General features: G+C 45.7%; 1 protein-coding gene across 4 annotated transcripts in view; it reads right to left on the reverse strand.

The window, feature by feature from the left end:
- Window positions 1–21627, reverse strand: part of SYT10 (synaptotagmin 10) — a 73658-nt gene that overhangs the window by 8051 nt on the left and 43980 nt on the right. For 2 of the 4 annotated variants that reach the window (XM_051850929.3, XM_089303984.1), the window contains exons 4-5: window positions 5484–5604; window positions 1036–1207 (exon numbers count right to left, since the gene is read on the reverse strand). In XM_051850929.3, the coding sequence (XP_051706889.1) occupies window positions 1036–1207; window positions 5484–5604 (293 nt within the window). Of the gene's footprint in view, window positions 1–1035; window positions 1208–5483; window positions 5605–9689; window positions 11839–20483; window positions 20679–21627 lie in introns of those variants that run through there. The other 2 variants (XM_089303985.1, XM_089303986.1) reach the window with 2 other exon arrangements.

Raw genomic sequence — 21627 nt, forward strand, 5'->3', positions numbered from 1 at the left:
ACAGAGGAGGGCAGATGACATGCCTGTTTCCTATTTGGGTCCTGCTCTCTCAGCAACCAATCAAAAGATTAACAGTAACTGTGAGAGCTCACTGTGTGCCACTATTTTAAGTAGCTGAAATGCACAGGCCCACTTCACCCTAACAGCTGGAGCAGGAGTAACTGTCACCCTTTTATGGATACCTAAGCCAGATGCCCTGATATTAGGAACTGGCCTGACTTCCCCTGGTTACTGAGCAGGAGGCATACGCCAACTCCCGGCAGCGCTAAGAGGCTTCCCGCGAACAGAAAGCAGTCCGAAGGGATTTCCATAGGGTTGCTGGGACATTATCTTTAAAGAAACTTCAGGAACATTTCAGCTACTTGAAAGGAAGAGTGAGAGGGAGGGAGAGAGAGACTGATCCATCTTCCACCCACTGGTTCACTCCCCAGACCACCACAGCAGCTGGGAATACGACCGAAGTCCCCCATGTGGGCAGCAGGGACCCAAGTGCTTGAGCCGCCATCTGCTGCCCAGAGTTTGTGATGGCAGGAAGTCAGAACTGAGGGTGGACCAGGGACTACAAACCAGGCATCCCAAGTGCAGTCTTAAGTGCTGCACAGAATGCCTGATCCTCTTGCAAGCAAACCACACTGTCACCCAGGACACAGATTTGTGAATGAAGCATTTCTCCCTCCCAGTTAAAAGGAAAACCGTCACAGCAGTAAATAACCTGAAAAGCTGATCGGGACCTGCACCTGGCTGGACATGGCTGCTGCTTTCCATTTTTTACTTTCATATTTTATTTAAAATGCAGAGAGAGAGGGAGAGACAGAGATCTCCCGTCTGGTGGTTCACTTCCCCAGAAGTCTCCCATCACTGGGGCTGGCCCAGGTCAAAGGCAGGATGGCAGGTGCTTGCGCCATCTGCTGCCTCCCAGGGTACACATCAGAGGGAGCAGAGTGCGCACTTGCACCCAGGCCTCCCAGAGGTGTCCCTGCCACACCACAGGCCAGCCCGACTGTTCTGCAGAGAGTGAAGAGACGGCGCACGTACCTGTCGTAATCCATGACCGCAATGGAGAGGCTGACCTGATCCACGTTCTCCGGAGGGATGTCAAAAATGATGGCCTCGTTGTACACGGGGTTCAGCGTGTTCTTCTTGGTGGTGGTTTTGCGCTTCTTTAGCCTCCGACCCTCACACATCAGGGACACTTTGACGTAAGGGTCTAGGAGTGCGAAAGTAATTTTAAAGATCAAGGCATTCATTCAAAGCCTAAAGAGAACTCGTTCGTTTTCACTTTATATGGAAAGGAGCGTATTGAACATCGTTACTGAATTATCTGGGAGCAAGATTCAAGACTTCTTATGTTAAGCAATTTATATGGAATAAACTGGAAAAGGATGAACTTGATTTCACTAGTAAAATCTTTAAAGATTTATTTGAAAGAGTTACATAGAGAAGGAGAGGAAGAGAGACGTCTTCTAACCCAATTGGCCACAATGGCTGCAGCTGTGCCCATCCAAAACCAGGAGCCAGGAGCTTCCTCCTGGTCTCCCACACGTGTGCAGGGGCCCAAGGACGTGGGCCATCTTCCACTGTTTTCCCAGGCCACAGCAGAGCTACATGGGAAGTGGAGCAGCCAGGACTCAAACCAGCACCCACGTGGCATGCCAGCTCTGCAGGCAGAGGCTTAACTCACTATGCCACAGTGCCAGTCCCAACTTTAAAAAGTGATTCACCAGTGAGCACGAACTCCCATCTGCTTGTTCATTCATACAATGTCCCCATGGCCAGGGCTGGGGCAGTATGGAAGCTGGGAGCAGGGAACTCAATCCAGGTCTCCCAAGTGGGTGGTAAGGAGCCACTCACATGCGCCATCACTGCTGCTTCCCAGGGTCTGTTTTAGCAGGAAGCTGGAGTCAGGAGCCAGAGCCAGGAACCCAACTGAGGTACTTGGATGTAAAACACAGCTACCTTAACAGCCAGGCTGAACACTCACTCCCTGACTTCACTATCTTAACAAGGGAGTGTATCCAAAAGTTTCTGAAAATTAGAAATGCAAGCTAAGTTTGTTTTGGGGCAAAACAAAAGTTGAAATTCAAGGACTTTTTTTTCTTCATAATTGGTGTCTGCCTCAGACTGTGGAGAAGTCACTGTAAAGGGGAAACACAGAGCCTGCTGAGGCTCTTCATCCCAGGACGCTTTTCACTCCATGTGTTTTGTAGGAAAGGCACCGTAACGGGCTCCGTACATTAGGATTAGCATCCTTCGGAAGACTCAGACAAAACTTGTGAAAGATTTAGGAACACACTATCTGGACAACTACATATAATCAGGGTGGGTAGAAATCAACCAACATCTACGTTCTCCTTGGAATTGTTGGCAGCTACTGGGAAAGGTGCTAAAATGGGAAGTATCATGCTATTGGTTAAGGAGTGAGGTTTGAGGATACGGTCACGGTCATTTACTACACACTCGGTAGTAGTGTATGGTAAACAGGTGATGTTTTGTTTACAGACGGCCACAGGAAGACTGCTGATGCGATTGTCAGTACGATGCTAGCTGCACCCAGAGAAGTCTGTCAAGGCTGTAGCTCCAGGGCCAAAGGGATCAAATCACTACCAAGTTCTGCCCCAGCTGACGTGGTCCTTGCCCTCCCACCCCACCCATGTCTTTATTATCAACAATTATACCAGCTTCTATAAAGCTCCACAGTTGAATCTGTTCATTCAAAGGAGGGATAGCCTGGAAGGTAGTGTTGGCATCCGGTGACCAAGTGACAGTGGAAATCATATCTGCTCTGTCATTTTCCTTCAGGTCAAGCTCCAACTGCACCATCACCACCTCTTATGCTTTGCTTCCATATGATAAATTAATTTCCTTAGAAGAAGCCCAAAATGATGTCCAATTATATTTGAGCAGGTGCAATTATATTTGCAATTGAGGAAGCATATGAAGGAGTGAATTTCAGAAAACATAAAAGAAAAAGTAGGCAGAGGGAGACAAAGTTACAAGGTAACCTGGAGCATGTTTCACAAATACTTTTGAATTTTCTGGTGTTTTCCAGAATGTTGTCAGTAAGAACTGTGATGCACTTTTGTGTTTGAGCCACAGGCCCAGGCCTTCTTGTCAGCACCACGAGGAAGCACACTTTATCCTGTGTGATCCCCACATCTTGGCTGCACGGCTCTGCCTGTGACAAGGATAATTTACGGGCTCCTTGGCTGATTCGCAGCCTGTTGTGAGAATTAATGAGGAGGTGCTCCCGAAGCCTGCGCTCCTCCGATGAAAAGCCCAGAGAAAGAAAAAGAAATCTCACACTTAATTACAACTCGGAGGCTGTTTGCTTGTCTCAGGATCTGATCTCTCTTCATACATGGTAGAAAGTGTACAGTAAATAGTAATTTGCAGAGTGCATTGTTTACCCTGAGTTCTTCAACACTTATTGACCCTGGAGTTTTTCACTTGCTCTTCAACCTTCATATCACATCATGTGATATAAAGGGGGGAAAAAGGGGCGGGATATGACAGAGTTCAAAAGTCACGATGTTGAGAGATACAGCAAGGAGCCACCTGGTCCTCATGCCTCTTAGCCCTTCGTTTTCCTGCACCCTCCCATCCTTTCTGTGCGAACTTTGGCAACACAAGTATACATTCTCAAATTCCCCATGCTTACACAGTTGTGAGCACACTATCCATATTTGGTTTTATGCCTTCTAGAAAGATTTATTGATGTAGTTATTGGAAAGGAAGTGTAACAGATAGTGAGGAAGGGGAGGTCAGGGAGAGAAAAAGCACAGGCATTAGATCTTCCATCTGCTGATTCCCTCCCTAAATGGCTATGACAGTCAGAATGGGGCTGGGCCAAAGCCAGGAGCCTGCAACTCCTTCCTGGTCTCCCATATGGGCAGCAGGTGCATTAGCAAGGAGCAGAAGTGGAGAAGCCAGGACTCAAACTGGCACTCTGATGTTAAGTGTTGGCATTGCAGGCACAGGTTTAACCTGCCATGCTGGTTTTGTTTTTGTTTTTGTTTTTGTTTTTTTGACAGGCAGAGTGGACAGTGAGAGAGAGAGAGAAAGGTCTTCCTTTTCCATTGGTTCACCCCACAATGGCCACTGCGGCTGGCGCACCATGCTCATCCAAAGCCAGGAGCCAGGTGCTTCTCCTGGTCTCCCATGCGGGTGCAGGGCCCAAGGACCTGGGCCATCCTCCACTGCACTCCTGGGCCACAGCAGAGAGCTGAACTGGAAGAGGGGCAACCGGGACAGAATCCAGCACCCTGACCAGGACTAGAACCTGGTGTGCCGGCACCACAAGCGAAGGATTAGCCTAGTGAGCCGTGGCACCGGCCAACCTGTCATACTGTTAACACTGGTCCCTTGTGTCTTTTATGGTTTGTCTGCTTTAATTGACTTGTGTGTTCTAGAGCTCATTCCATACCAGAATTAAGACCTTCTTCCTCTTTCTGAAATGCTATTTGCTTTTTTTCCTGAGGAACCGCAAACTATGGATGCCTCCACTGTGATACTCTTTACTCTCTCTCAACTTATTTCTCATTTGCATTTAATTCAACAGGCAGTTACTGATCTCCCCACTCTTACCATTTGTCTCCCACATCCTTTTCTGCCAACAGTCACCTATCAGGTGTGGGGAGCAACTCGGACTAGACTAAGTTACTGGAATTAAGACTTATTCTATGCATCTGCTCTCCCACAATATGGCGCTGGGAGAGGAGAAAACAGCTTCTACACAGCTGCCTCCAGTTCAACCAATAAACAGCAGGACCTGCTCCTGATTGGAGGAGAGCAGTGTACTCGGCGTGTGGGTAGCAGAGTTGGGATTGGTGGAAGAGGACTATAAAGGAGGAGAGAGACAACATGCACCAGGAACATCTAAAGGGAACATCTATCTGAAGGAACACCTGTGCAGCCCCCGAGAGAGCCGGCCGGCGGTGTGCCACTCCCCCGCGGAAGTGGGGAAAGTGGCAGGGGGAACCGCCCTTCCATGGAGGTGGAAGGGATGGTAGCCAACCCGGGAAGAACCAGCAGCAAACCCGGGGAGGGCCGAGCAGACGAAAGAACAGTGCAGGGTCCTGTGTCGTTCCTCCACAAAGACGGGGAGCAACAATCAGGTTATAAATCATCTCCCAGAACTGCAGTGACTTAAGGAGTAAAGGAGTGTGGTATGGCTCATCTCTCTCTGCTGTCACAGTACAAGAGAAATGTCCTTCAAGAATTTCTTCAAGAACTCCAGGAAGCAATGCTATACTTCATTAGTTCCTCCAGTCCCTCAGGCTGCTGGCAAGGATGCAAGTTCAAGTCTAACAGTGATTAGTGATTTAGTGATTTCATAGTGATAATGAGAACAGAGAGGTGACTGGGACACTGCACTTGGTCACCTCTCTACTTTTAAAAAACCAAGTTACTGATCATTCAATAGCCAAATATAATTTTACACACAGGCTAGTTTATTTGGGAATGTGCCCTTGATGTGAGCTTACCTGACGAGCCCGTGACATCCATGGCCTTGAGGTTTCTGCACTTGATGACCGTCAGTGTCATGCGCCCAGCAGTGGGTAGGTAACACAGGGAGAACATGATTTCCCCCAGGTCTACGCTCTCCTGGAATGGCAACAGGGAACGTTAATACCAACGTCACTTCAAACTGTTTTGTGCAGCATGCAGGAAACGTAGAGGACAGCTGTCCCGGATGAGGCAGTGGGCAAAGGACACCTCCAGCTACTCACCTGGCACCCGCACTTGTGTTAGTAACAGCCTCTGGCTCAGCACAAGGAAATCCAGACTGACTCCACCCATTTTCCATCACGTTCAAACACCATTCCACAGTGGCATCACAACTTACCCAGAAAAGCAAAGCTGAACATTGATCAGTCATTTCTGTTCTTCCATTTCCTTCACTGCTGCAGGCAACCCCCTTGAAGGTCTTGTCCACAAGATCTACAGAATGTACCCTACATCATAGCTTTCTTTGCTCTCTCCTACTTCCATTCAACCATCTCTTCTTCCCAGGACCATTCCATTGGCCTCTAAAACTGATCTCCGACTCCAGATGTTAATGTTCACAAAGCTGTCACTTCAGGAGACATCCATGAAGCTTAAATCGTATCATACCATTCTCCTACTTAAGACTATCTGAGGGCTCACAGCAATCCTGGAATAAAACTCACACATCTTACCTTGGTGGTGGAATAATTACACCTGCTGTTCTGCTGTCCTTAAGAACAGCACCCCCTCTGCTCTTGAAACTGTGTCTGGGCAGTGCCCACAAGGCCATGCACCTGACACTCACCTCATCTGGACCTGACCTCTTGAACTTCATCCCCTAACTCCCATACCCAGCTCTCATGCACACACAAAAGCAGTCTTTCTTTATTCAAACAAATGACGTTTTTATCTTGCTTTTGGAACTTTGTGTTTTCTCTTCTCTTCGACAGTGCTTTTCCCCCTTCATTTTCTGGCTTCTTCTTGTCCAGGGAACTCAGCCTGACAGCATCTCTTCAGAGAGGTCTGCCCAGTCATGTCATTTGAAGCTAGCACCTTGTTCCTACTGTAGACCTACCCTCTCCTATCTACACCTACACACACACACGTGTATACATACCTGCATATACCCACAGGTACATCCGACTCCCGTAGCAGTGACCACTGTCTGAAATCTTCCTTAGTAATCTTTTCACTTGTTCTATTATGTTTTTCTCATGCTCTTACAGGGCTCCTGGCTGTCTGGCTTTCCACATCCTCCTCACATGCTTGGTGTATATGTATTTATTGAAAGAATGAATTAACCTGGATAGAAACCAACAGGTTTTCTTTCATTTGTAAAGCAGAACTGTCCGTGGTACTGGACACAGATTTCTGCATTGCCTTTGCGTGGGTGCTAGACAGAAGAAAACGAATGCAGGCAATGGATGGCTTAGGATGCTTCTCAGAGCTGTTCACAGGGTTCCGTAAATCATTGCTGGTCAGACATCTGTGTTAGGTTTAATTCAGGGAGGGGGAGCAGAGCTGCCGAGCGTGCACTCAGGCCCACAGAACAAGTCATTACAAGTTCATGACAGGATAGGTATCTGGTGCAGCAGCTAAGATGCTCCTTGGGATGTCTACATCCCACTCTGGAGTGCCCGATTCCAGCTTCTTGCTAATGCACACAGACTGTAGGTGATGGTCTAGTACTTGGGTCCCAGTCACCCACATGGGGGACCCAGGTTAAGTTCCAGAGTCCTGGTTTCTGCCTTGCCCAATTCTGGCTATTGTAGGCACTTATGGGATCAACCAGTGGATAGGAAACTCTGTATTTGTTTCTCTGCCCTTCAAATAAAAACTTCTTCATGATGAACTATTAGCATTTAACAATGACTGGATTTATTCACACAGCTCACATTCTGATATATGTAATTTCTATTTCTTTATTCATGGACTAGAAGTAGAAGAGCACAGTAATAGCACAGACTATGGAGTTGAACTTGAACTTGACTTTGAATTTTCTACTTCTAAGCTGTGAGATCCTGGAAAATTTAATCTTTGCATCTCTGAAACTTCATTTTCCAATTTAGGACAACACCCACTCCAGAGGTATTGTGAGCACTGAAGTTCTGTGATAAGAGATGTTTGTTCACAGTTGCGTGGCTGGCATATGGAGCCAAATTTTACACATATAAGTATGGGGTAAGTGAAAAAAATCACTAAATGGGGGTAGTTATTTTTCTAAGACAATTAATGAAAGTAAGCGCTATTACACAGAGGTCTATCTATCCAACTACATCTCCTCGGGGCAGTTGCATTGCTGCAGACTGAAAACAGTTACCAGGAGTCCACAGAAGAGGACTAAGTAAAAGCAGGGTGAGGACAGCCTCCTGCTGGGATGATGTCACCCTTTGTCACCATGGCTTAGCATTATTTGCTGGGCGAGGATGAAGGAGCTGCACACAATGAAACACACAAGTGTGTGCAAGTGTGCCCTTGCAGCCTTCAGTACAGCAGGAAGACAGCAGGGTAACAGGGCTAAGAAAATAAATCCCAAATGCAGTTACCCCTTTCTTACTCTTTCTCTTTCTCCCAGGATTCCTTTAGGTTCAGCCTAAGGGCTGTTGTTTTCCATCTGACAGCCATGTCTCCTTCCATCTCTGCTATTTCTCCTTTCAGTTGCTATCAGCAAATGTAGGCATTTTTGTTTGTTTCCAGTTGGCCAAATTAAGGGACCTCTCCAAGAATGTAGGACAGTATACAAAGTTCCACTATTAATATGGGTGGATTAGGAGGTTGATGAAGAATCCAGGAAGAAAATGGGAGACAGGACCTCAGGTAGGTCAAGCTTAGAACCCTACAGCAAATGTCCCAAATGGACACAGGAAGAAAGCACATAGAGTCATCTAAAAGTATTAAACTATTTTAACCTGAATCATACAATTTTACCTTTATGTATTAATCTGTGAACGTTTCATTTCCATTTCTCATATGCTTGTTGCCAGCAAGTTCCAATCAGCTGTCATTACTCAAAGACATCCTGTGGACTCAGTTTCCAGAGAACAGTAGCCATCTCTTACTATAACAAGTTCATGAGCATAGACAAGGTAAACTAAGGAGCTGACCAAGCATCAACCCAATAAACTAAAATCAAAGGGCATCTTCCAGCACCTGGGTTCTAAGCTAGTTGAGGTGGCACAGAAGGATAAGACACCACCTACAACACTGGCATCCCCTCCTGGATCACTGGTTTGAGTTCTGGTTCTCTGCTTCCAAACCAGCTCCCCACTGATGCACCTGGGAAAGGAGCAGATGATAATTCAAGTACTCAGGCCCCTGCCACCCACTTGGGAGATCCAAATGGAGTCCCTGGCTCCTGGCTTTGGCCTGGCCCAGCCTCGGCCATTGTGGCCATGTAGGAAGTGAACCACGAGATGGAAGATCTCTGTCTCTCCCTTTCTCTGTCACCCTGCTTTCCAAATAAATAAAATAAATCTTTAAAAATAAAAGACAATTGGGGCTGGTGCTGTGGCATAGTGGGTAAAGCTGCCGCCTGCAGTGCCGGCATCCCATATGGACATCGGTTTGAGTCCTGGCTGCTCTACTTCCAATCCAGTGGCTGCTATGGCCTGGGAAAGCAGTAGAAGATGGCCCAAGGCCTTGGGCCCCTGCACCTGCATGGGAGACATGGAAGAAGCTCCTGGCTTCCGATGGGTGCAGCTCCGGCTGTTGTAGCCATTTGGTGAGTGAACCAGTGGATGGAAGACCAACCTCCCTCCATCCCTCCCTCTCTCTCTCTTTCTCTCTCTCTGCCTCTCCTTTTCTCTGTGTAACTCTGACTTTCAAACAAATCAATGAATCTTAAAAAAAAAAAATGAAGACAGTTGGCTCTCTGCCTACTGCAGCGGTAAGAACTCACTTCAGTACTGACTTTCCACATGGCAAGGCATCTTAAGGAAACTGGAATGAACTGGGAGGTAAGAGTCAATGCATGTATGTACACGCGGCAACTGCACTGAGGTTGACTTAGACTACGGTTCTCTCTCAGGAGGTGTGTACGTGAATACACACAGAAAATGGCAGGATGCTCTCTAAGGTGAACACCAATAATCTTCAACTTTTGAATTCTGGAAGTGATGTGAGAGGTCCACGTGAGAAAATGAACTTAATGAAGGCGACCTTAACAAAGGTCTCGGAACAGATGCGATGCACAACTCCGGGCTTAGCTACAGCGCTCTGAGCTGCGAGTCCTCAACACTAACTCTGTCTCCGTCCTTGGCACACAATTCCAAAGAATAGATACAGATTTTGTTTTTAAAGTATTTCTTTACTTGAAATGCAGAGTTAGAGAGAGAGGGAGATACAGAGACAGAAACAGATCTTCCATCCACTGGTTCACTCTCCAAATGGTCACAAACCCCGGGGCTCGGCCAGACCAAAGCCGGGAGGCTAGAACTCCGTCTGGGTCCTCCAAGTGACTGATGGCAGCCCAGACACTTGAGCCATCTTCTGCTGCTTTCCCAGGCTCATTAGCAGGGAACTTTGGAAGAAGCACAGCCAGGTCTCAAACTGCCACTCACATGGGATTCTGGCATCTCAGGCAGTGGCTTACCCATCTGGGCCAGGATGCCAGCCTCATTGTTTGAAAGAGTAGGTAGGGTTTTAACTGCTTCCTCTTTGCCATCTGCCCCATCCCACTCAGCTACACTCAGCACTTCAAATAGGAATTCTTAGCTACCAGCTAAGAAACAGCAAACAAGTTGAAAGGTCTCTGAAATACAATACAATCAGAAAATTAGACACTAAAGTTCTTTTGCCTTCAGAAGACTTTGTCATTTCTTACTTAACACTATTATTTTTAACAACATTGTAACAAGAATGCTTGTTTGCTCTATCCATCCACAGGAGGTCAGAGGCACACATGAAATGAAAAGAGAAATTAACAGCATGTCTCGGGAAGGCAGCGGTAAATGGCAGTTACAGAAACACAAGGCAGAGAAGAGAGAACCAACTATTACAACAGGGATGGCCAACTGCAATCGTTCTGTGCTAAGGAGAATTAACCCTAATAATGCCTCAGTAACTCACAATTGAACAGTCTGCGCAGATGTGAATAGTAATTAGTGCTCAAACCTTGAGTCATCAAGATAAAGAATTCCATCCTTTATGTTCTCTTCAAGGAGCTGGAGAACTATCCACTGTTGTTCCAGGTTATTTGTATCCAAAAGGCTTAAAATATTTTTTGACAGGCAGAGTGGACAGAGAGAGAGAGACAGAGACAGAGACAAAGTTTTCCCTTTACCGTTGGTTCACCCTCCAATGGCTGCTGCGGCTGGCGCACCGCGCTGATCTGAAGGCAAGAGCCAGGTGCCTCCTCCTGGTCTCCCATGGGGTGCAGGGCCCAAGCACCTGGGCCATCCTCCACTGCACTCCCGGGCCACAGCAGAGAGCTGGCCTGGAAGAGGGGCAACCGGGACAGAACCCGGTGTGCCAGCACCGCAGGTGGAGGATTAGCCTATTGAGCCACGGTACTGGCCTGGCTTAAAATATTTAAAGTGGTCATTTTGGCTTCTGAGGTTCTGAAAATGTTCCTCGTGTGTGAATCAGGTTTTACCATTTTACATGCACACGAGTTTCTTGTATTACTCTGTGAAAACCTCTTTTATCATTGGGCAGAGCACCAGTGGAAGGGCTACTCTGAAGCCCTGGATACACTGACCCTCAGGCTTTCTGTAAGGGGCACAGTCTTCACATCACACACGCTAAGTGATTTGCCTGAGCATCAGAATGAGGGCCACGTGAGTCCATCCTTGGAAAAGGGGCACAGGAACACAGGCTGCCTGGAGGCGGGGTCAGCAGTCGCACACGTGACTGCTTCACCAACACGTAGACAAGTAGATAAAGGCAATTTTCTGATAAATGACCACAATCACCTCACAGATAGTCACAGTTATAAACTCTCTCCCATGTACACTTCTCCAAAAATAAAAACAGGAGGCATGGGAAACATGCAGTGGTCAACATCCCACATCAGGGCTACTTGAACCAGAAGTCAAAGTAAGCTGCAGTAATGGGGTGTAAGGGATGGACGGAGCACAGTAAAGGCCCCCTGACCACTGGGGTCAGCACCAAGGACAGCACTCCTGGAGAGATGACCACTGCGCGGGGGCTTCCAGCACTGCAGACACGGGGCTCCCCCAGAGAAGAAAAGGAATGGTGTTGGATGGAGTGCTGTGTTAAGTTCCAGAAATAACAGCAGGAAATGATGTCGAGAGGGATTCTGGTCACGTGTTAAAGGGGGTTCAGTCCGGATGCACTGCGGTGGCTTCCACGGGCAACAGAGATCCACAGGTCCTGGTGGCTCGAAGAAGTCTGGCCAAGAGGCAAGAGCACGGCATATTGGGTTAGAGAAACCGGAGTGCAAACCCCGTGTTCCACGTAGTAGCTCCCAGGCACACAGCACCAACATGGACCTCCCTCGACCTCCTCTTCATCTCAGGAGAAGTGGCATGTCTACCTTGCACCCAGAACGTCTGGCATACACGGACACCCCGAATTACAACGGTGTGGATGGAAACAGGCTGTGAGAAACACTTCTTCCGCTAGAGTAGGCTGGATGAGGGTGGCAAAGACACAACGCAGGTAATGCGGTGAAGCAGGTGTGGGGCGGTGCTGGTGGAGAGGCGGCTGGGAGCCAGGGCACACTGGAACTGAGAATCATTAAGACTTACTAAAAAAGAGAGCAGCCGAAACACGCGGTCGGTTGCTGTGGTGACGGCAGTCACCACTTCCACTTAGCACCCTAAATGCAGCCTGCCTCCCCCATTTCCTCGAGGGTAAGAAAACAGATGGTTTTCTTCACGCTGAAGAAAAGCAAGAGGGGTTATTAGAGCAGAGGAGCCGCGGCATAGACTTCCTGGGCCCTCGCCCGCTGCTCACGCAAGGTAGCGGAGGAAGACGCAGGCTCAGAGCGGGTCTGCACCGTCGGGAGAGCAGCACCGTCTGTCTTCCTCCCTGACCCACGCCCCTCAGTCCCCGGGGAAATCACTGAGTTCAACCCTGAGCTATCCACGGAGCCTTACTTGACCATTTATCAAAGACATGAACCTGCCTGTCTTTCGAGTGTGAGGTCTTGTACTTTGTACTTTGAAGCACTGGTAACAGTGAGATCTGCATTGGGGCTGCCATGGCTGGGCTTCCAGGCCAAGGACAGATGGTCACAGACAATGGCTATCACTGAAACTCTCCAGTAACGCGCGAGAGGTCCATGAGCCCCGTTCTCGGGGCACCGAGCATCAGGGTTGAAATAACTGGGGATTCCCAAGGGAAGGCCACAAGGGATCGTGTCTTTGATGCTATCTCCTGGTTCTGCTTAAAATCTCCAAGGCTTCTCTGATGCATGTGGGACACACAGGCTTACACGCGAAGCTGCAACTGTGACATGACACATGTGGGACACATACACACATGCAGCTGCAACTCTGACATGACACATGTGGGACACACAGGCCTAACATGCAAAGTCACAAATCTGACATGACACATGTGGGACACACAGGCTTACACATGAAACTGCGACTCTGACAGGACACACGTGGCTCCTAGTAATCTAGTGCCTTCATACTTTGCTACCTTCGTTTCATAAATTTCTTGTTGTGCTCCTGGAACCCCCAAACTCCAGCTCTATCAAATGCCATATCACGCTCCAACCATTCACTCCTTCCTGAGCATGCTCCTGCCCCTAACACAGGGCAGCCTTCTGGTCCCTGGGGAACACTGCTGACCGGCACACACGTTTCTCCCCCAGGGGGCCCATAGGCAGTGTACTTTCAAGGGGATACATCCTGATCTGGTGTTTTAAGAACTTCTGCAGGGATTCTTGGGTTTTAATTATGGCACCAGTGATGAAAGGCATCTTATTCTTCCCCGAGTAGCTACAGGGCTCAGCGATGAGTCAGGGTTAAACTCACCCTTTAAGACTGAGAACAGGTGCAACTGCAGCTAAAGAGGCTGTGAGCCGAGGCCTGCAAAGGCCCACAACTACCAGCAGATCCACCAGGAAGCACTGGGCCCACGAGGCCGGGTGTAATCTGAATGGCAACACGGTGACCTCATCCTGAACAGCCCTGATCACGCTAACCTCCTCTGTTGACAGTAGACGGAAGCCAGGGTCACAGCTCAGAATGATGATCAGAAGGGGCTGTAGCTCGACTTAAAAGGGATTATAGAAATGTATGCTATGTGCCGGTTTATAGCCTGACACGGTAGATGCTAAAAAATAGTTTTTTTTTTTTTCCATAAAAATTCCTCCTGGGGTCCATTGACTGGCATAGGACAGATGCTTAACTAAAATCTCATGGAATGAATAAATGATTAAATCCCATCCCGAATGCATCAGCCAGGCCATGGTTTCAGTTGCAGATGAGGCACAGACTGCTCAAGGGAGTGAGGACCACCCAGTAAGCAGAGAACAAGTGAGCCAAGATGCCCCTGATGGCGTCCTGGTTGGTGTGCGTGAAACCCCTTCCAGTAACACAGGGCCTGGCCCACGTACGGTGGCTCAGAGGATACAGTGAACGAACGGCCCTAGCACTTTTGAGCCATTTAGAGATACAGATAGTGTTTCAGGAGTGACAGTTATAATTACTTCCTAGTTTTATTCAACTTTATACATTTTGCTAGTCCAGTGTGATCATGTTAGCCACTGAAATTTCAAAGTCAAGGGTGTCCAGGTCTATGAATTGCTTTTCTCTGTGCACACCTGGCCATCACCCCCAGCCAGCCAGCATGAGCACCCTGGTGACCACACGGACAAGGATGGGGCAGCCGGTGATGGGAGACAGTCAGGCCCCGTCATTAACACTACAATCCTCCAGCTGCTGGCCCACTTCCGCCCTCTCCTTTCAAAGAACCACAATTTCTCCTACTGCGTCCTCACTGCCCTTCCTCCTCCTCCCAGTCATTTTAATTAAAGCCGGATTTCATCACTTTCAGAAGTATGAGAAAGCAAAGCGAGGGAAAGCCTCTACCACAAAATGTAGTAAGATTCCTGGAACTTCACAGCCTCTTCTCACTGTGGATTCTGTCTTGCTATACTTGCAGACAGAAAATGCTCACAAGGTGCGCTCAGAGGACGACCCTGCACTTCTGCACGGAGGGCGGAATACATTCTCTATTAAGCACTTTTTTTTTTTACTTTGCTAAGTTTTTATTTTTAAAATAAATTTCACCATGTATTTTGTGATTTGATTTGATTTGGTCTACATATTGATAGACAGGGATTAGGCACATATTTTTTTTAAGATTTATTTTATTTGAAAGGCAGAGTTACATAAACACAGAAAGATCTTACATCTGCTGGTTCATTCCGCAAATGGCTGCAACACCTGAAGCTGAGCCGATCTGAATCCAGGAGCTTCTTCTGGGTCTCCCACATGGGTACAGGGGCCCAAATACTTGAGCCATCCTCTGCTGCTTTCCCAGGCACATTAGCAGGGAGCTGGACTGGAAGTGGAGCAGCCAGGACTTGAACCGGTGCCCATAGGGGATGCTGGCACCGCAAGCAGCAGCTTTATTCACTACGCCACAGCACTTGCCCCTAGGCACATAATCTTAAGTGCTGAGCTTGACTGTGGCACAAAACCCAAGTGAAAATTGACTAAGGTCAGAGCAGCAACAGGGCATGGTTAGGACAGTCACAAGCCCCACTGGAAACTATGTGATTTTTTTAAGATTTATTTTATTTATCTGAAAGAGTTACACAGAGAGAGAAGGAGAGGCAGAGAGAGACAGAGACAGAGAGAGAGAGAGAGAGAGAATGGAAGCCTTAAAACAACAAATGCAATCTGCAAACAACTGTGTACAAAGCTTGCCGGAGCCCAGAGGGAATGATCCAAACATGATGGGACAAGAGCAACTTGGGAAGGGAAAAGAAAATACAAACTTGGTGAGGACTTAGCTCCCCATCAGACTGGTTAGAAATATTATCAGAAGTGAAAACGAATCGTGATGAAGAATGGGATGGGAGAGGGAGTGGGAGATGGGATGATTGCAGGTGGGAGGGAGGTTATGGGGGGAAAAGCTGCTAGAATTCAAAAGTTGTACTTTGGAAATTTATATTCATTAAATAAAAGTTGAAAAAAAAAAGTATTAGTTTTTTTTTTTTTTTTTGGACAGGCAGTTAGAGAGAGAGAGAGAGAGAGAGAGAGGAGAAAGGTCTTCCTTTGCCGTTGGTTCACCCCTCCAATGGCCGCTGCGGCCGGTGCACCGCACTGATCCAAAGCCAGGAACCAGGTGCTTCTCCTGGTCTCCCATGCGGGTGCAGGGCCCAAGCACCTGGGCCATCCTCCACTGCACTCCTAGGCCACAGCAGAGAGCTGAACTGGAAGAGGAACAACTGGGACAGAATCCGACGCCCCAACCAGGAGTAGAACCCGGTGTGCTGGTGCCGCAGGCCGAGGATTAGCCAAGTGAGCCGCAGCACCGGCCTTTATTATCAGCTTTTTACTGAAAAGAATGGAAGACTTAATTCTGGGAAGGAGACAGAAACCTGTGCAACACATTGTACGTAGCTTGCATCTGAATGTTTGTGCTCTTAAATACTCTTACAAAACTCCTATTTAAATATTCCTGCAGGTAGACACGGTGACGCCAAGAGCATGGCTTCAGTACTTTAAGTACTTCCTTACATTAATTCACACAGTTCTACTCCAGCCCCTCAGAGTGTAATGTCCATCTGGTGGGCAGAGATCACACTCAGTCTGTCAGTGACTGGGGCTCACTGCTGAACACCATCACTGGCCTCTTTTTTTTTTTTTTTGACAGGTAGAGTTATAGATAGTGAGAAAGAGACAGAAAGGTCTTCCTTCCGTTGGTTCACTCCCCCAAATGGCCACTATGGCCGGCACTTTGCTGATCCAAAGCCAGGAACCAGGTGCTTCCTCCTGGTCTCCCATGCAGGTGCAGGGGCCCAAGCACTTGGACCATCCTCAACTGCCCTCCCGGGCCACAGCAGAGAGCTGGACTAGAAGAGGAGCAACCAGGACTAGTACCCAGCGCCACATGGGATGCTAGCACCACAGGCAGAGGATTAACCAAGTGAGCCATGGCGCCAGTCCCATGAACACCATCAATGGTCTCTTAAATCACTCAGTGTAAAACCCAAAGTTCTTTCCATGGCCTGTAGGCACTAGATGGTCTGACCCTCAGCTCCGATTCTTATTCACTGAAAGGTGGCAATCAAAAATGGCAGCCAAATCTACACTGTGGACCAAACAGATCTAACTAATACTTACAGAACCTTTCATCCCACAGTTGCAGAATACACATTCTTTTAATCAGTGCATGCAAGTTTTTCCAGACTATGCCAGGACATAAAGCAAGTCTCAGAAAATAAAAAAAAAAAATGAAATACATCTTTTCTGACCACCATGGAATGAAGCTGGAAATTAACAGAAGAACAATCTCTAGAAAATATGCAAACACATGGATACCAAACAACACGCTCCTGAATGAATACTGAGTCATAGAAGAAATCACAAGGGAAATAAAAATTGCTGGAAACAGAAGAAGATGACAACACAACATATCAAAACTTAGGGGATACCACAAATGCAATGTTAGAGGGAAGTTTATAGCAATTGGTACCTACGTCAAGAAACTGGAAAGACACCAAATAAATTAACAATGTGTGTCCAAGACTTAGAAAAACAACAACAACAAATAAGACCCAAAATTAGTAGAAGGGAAGAAATAATTAAAATTAGAGAAGAAATAAAATTGAAACAACAACAACAAAAAAACACACAAAAGCAAAGTGAAGGGGCCAGTGCTGTGGTATAGTAGGTTAAGCCTCTGCCTGTAGCACCAGCATCCCATATGGGCACCAGTTAATGACCCCATTGCTCCTCTTACAATCCAGCTCTCTGCTTATTGCCTGGGACAGCAGTGGAAGATGGTCCAAGGGCTTAGCCCCTGCAGTCACATGGGAGACTTGGAAGAAGCTCCTGCCTTCAGATCAGCCCAGCTTCAGCTGTTGCAGCCATTTCAGGAGTGAACCAGCAGATGAAAACTTTCTCTCTGTCTCTCCCTCTGTCTTCAACTCTGTCTCTCAAATTAATAAATATTTTTTTAAAAACATGAAATGAAGAGCTGTTTTTTCAAAAAATAAAAAAACTGGCATGCCACTGGCCCAACTAACCATAAAAACAAAAGAGGGAGAAAACAGAGAGCAATAAAATTACAGATGATAAAGTAAAAGTAACAACAGTTATCACAGAAATAAAAGAAATCATCAGAAATTGGTACAAAGAGCTGTATGTCAACAAACTGGGAAACCTAGAAGAAATGGATGGATTCCGGACACACACAACCTACCTAAAGTGAGCCATGAAGACAGAGAAAACCTAAACAGACCAACAACCAAGATGAAACTGAATCAGTAGTAAATATCCTCCCAACAAAGAAAAACCCAGGACCAGACGGCTTCACTGCTGAATTCCACCAGACATTTAAAGAACCAACTCTAATTCTTCTCAAGCTATCCCAAACAACTGAAAGTGAGGGAATCCTCCCAAACTCCTTCTAGGAAGCCAGCCTCACCTCAATTCCTAAACCTGAAAAAGATACAACAGAGAAAGAGAACCACAGACCAATTTCTCTGATGAACATAGATGCAAAAATCCTCAACAAAGTATTAGTCAATTGAAACCAACATCTCAGAAAGATCATTCATGTGGACCAAGTGGGGTTTATCCCTGGTATGAAGGGAAGGCTCAATATCTGCAAATCAATCAATGTGATACATCACATTAAAACCAAACAAAAATATATGATTATTTTAATAGACACAAACAAAGCACTTGATAAAATTCAACATCTTTTCCATTAGCCAAATTGGGTATAGAAGGAACATTCCTCAACACAATCAAGGCTATTTATGATAAACTCAAGGCCAGCATCTTATTGAATGGGGAAAAGTTGGAAGCATTCCCACCGAGATCAGGAACCAAACAAGGAGGTTCACTGTCACCAATGCTATTCAATATAGTCCTGCACTTTCAGCCAGAGACATTAGGGAAGAAAAAGCCATCAAAGGGGTAGAAATCGGAGAGAATGAAGTCAAATCATCCCTATTAGCGGATGACATGATTCTATATATGGGGGAACCGAAAGACTCCACTAAGAGACTATTGAAACCCATAGAACAGTTTAGTAAAATGGCAGGATATAAAATCAATACACAAAAATCAATAGCCTTTGTATATTCAAGACAATGCCATGGTTGAGAAAACAACTTCTAATATCAATTCTATTCAAAATTGCTACAAAAAAATTAATTACCTTGGAATACATTTATCCAAGGAGGTAGAAGAGATCTATGATGAAAATTTCAAAACATTAAGAATTCAATAGAAGAAGATATAAAAAATGGAAGAGTCCTGCAGGTTTGCAGATTGGAAGAATTAATAAAATGTCCACACTATTGAAAGCAATTTACAGATGCAATGTGATTCCAATCAAAATACCAGTGATATTATTCTCCAATCCAGAAAAAAACTATGCTAAAATTCCTATGCAAGCAGAAGAGACCTGGAGAGCTAAAGCAATCTTAAACAATAAAAACGAAGCCATAGGCATTACAATACCAGATTTCAAGACATTTCACAGGCAGTTATAATCACAACAGCCTGGTACTGACACAAAAATAGACATGCAGAACACCAATCCATCCATGCATCTACAACCAACTGATCTTTGACAAAGGAGGTAAAATCACACCCTGGGGAAAACACAGTCTCTTCAACAAATGGCACCGGGGCAACTAGATCTCCACATGCAAAAATATGAAACAAAACCCCTACCTTACACCTTGTGCAAAAATCAACTCAAAATGGATCAAGGATCTAAACCTATGACCTGATGCCATCAAATTACTAGAGGCGAACACAGTAAACTCTGCAAACATGGGCACAAAGGCTTCTTGGAGCTGGCCCCAAAAGCACAGGTAATTCAAGCCACTGCACTATTTTAATAGGTAATTTACCTGTGAAATGCAAATGCTATGACAATGGGCTTAAAAGACAATAAAATCTTGTTTTCTAAATGTATATAATGTTTTCCTAATTAAAATATAATAAACTATGGTGATGATAAACAATTTCTTCTGACAGTCTGAATTGGGTACGAGTCAGGCCAAGAAGAATACACTTTGAGAACTCTTATACTCTTCTAAAAATCTATGATAGACTATCATTTTAAGCCTAATTTCAATTTAACAGAATTTTGTATGGCAGTATAGATGTGAACTATCAATTTTTGCAAAATGGCTTAAAGGCCATACAGATAGGTTGTGGCATTCACTTGTATAATTGGGGTTAATCAATAATTAAACCACAGTTGTCCCTTAGCAGACACACAATCTGTAACACCCCAGGGCCAGTATTACTAAAGAGATGAAACAGAAAACCAGGACTGCTCAGAAGGGAGAAGACATGGTTCATGATCCCAATCTCCAACCGATGGCCACAGCACGCCCTGCTACACCCTGGGAACATCTGTGAGACAGGCAGCCCCCTACTTGAGACATCTGCCCCCTACTTGCCCTGCCTTCCATCATACCTTTTTCTTTATAATGAGGTTGGAATTTTGCCATTCTTTAAAACATTCCTAGCTAACACAATATTCCACATTTAACAGACTTCAGAATTCACTGACACTTAAATAAATTAAAAAAAAAAGGTATTACTTTGTTCCTGAAATAGATTCAGGACAATTATGGGCAGAATTAAAGTATGTCACTAAAAATAAAAAAAATAAATTCAGAAATTGTTAAATGCAGACATTTTAGTAATGCACAATAAGATAACTCACATTACTTCAGAGCCAGCAGGGATTTTTGGCCATGTGAATGACACACATTGAATCCAGCAGCTCCTTTGTGTTTTTCATGTCAAGGCCTACCCTTTCCAACACTTGAAAGAGACTTAGTAAAAAAATAGATAAAAATTTTTACAGCTGTAAAACAGGTCAACATCATATGCACACACACAACTTCCTTTCTTGTGAAAACCTTTAAGTGTCTAAAACAAAGTTGCTAAATAAAGATGGAAAATGAAGTTTTCTTCAGATCAAAACAGGGCCATCTTTTGGTATCTCATACTTCCAGTGGTTGCTGGTCTTTAGACATTACTTTCTGAATAAAAGGCAAACCTCTGAAAAACAATAGAGACATGCTTTAAAAAAAAATTAAAGTAGTACGTTACAACACGTTTCCTTCCCAAATCAGTGTCAACTACTTTGCCAACAGGTAACTAGTCACTATTAAGTTCTTGTGTGTGATGACACAGATTCTTCATATGCATGGACTAGAATGTGAATATATATTCCCTTTCCCATGACAGGAGGAGCAGCATAGGGAACACACAGTACAACGTCTTCAGTGTGCTTATTTCCTAAGTTGGGGACATTGCTGCTACTCCAAGAAATGATTTGCTTCCCTTATTTCTGATGTAAAAAGTAATCCTAAAGTGAAAATTATATTTTTGTGCATCATAAAGATACAGCCTTGTTTCTGTCATTCAACCTTAATTCTTAAAAAGTGGTCATTTTCTGATAAAATATTAATTTTTATAGAAATAGAAATAATTTAATAAGATAATGAATGTAAAGTGTGTGACTTGTTTCAACCAGATGTAACTATTAATACAGACGATTCCAAGGTGGGGGAACAGGGAGGGAGCTTACTGCTCTAGTCTAGGGGAAGAAAGTTAAAGCAAAACAAAAAGGTGGAGAGAGTCCAATTTCAGCGAACAGTTAGGGAGAAAGTGGCAGAGGAAACTCCATGCAAATTAGAGGGACACTGTGGATCTATGTGCAGAGTGTGGACACGCACAACTCAGGACCCCAGCAGCCGAAAGCCTCAGCACCAGCTTTGGAGAATGACATGAGACCAGACTGCAGCAGCCCAAGACACTGGCGATCAAACTTCAGAAACAGACTGGCCTGAGTCAGGGGACTATGTACCTGCTACGCTATAGGGAAAAAGAGGGGACCTATTTCTCTCTCCCCAAACACTTGGTACCTGCATCCTGTAACTAGCCATGAGAGGTCTGGCACCATTTTGGACATACGAAACAGCTGCCCTAGCTCAAGTATGCATGC

The sequence above is a fragment of the Oryctolagus cuniculus genome, chromosome 9 (genome assembly GCF_051225735.1).
Source record: "Oryctolagus cuniculus isolate XC-2025 breed Fujian yellow rabbit chromosome 9, ASM5122573v1, whole genome shotgun sequence".
Classification (NCBI taxonomy): domain Eukaryota; kingdom Metazoa; phylum Chordata; class Mammalia; order Lagomorpha; family Leporidae; genus Oryctolagus; species Oryctolagus cuniculus.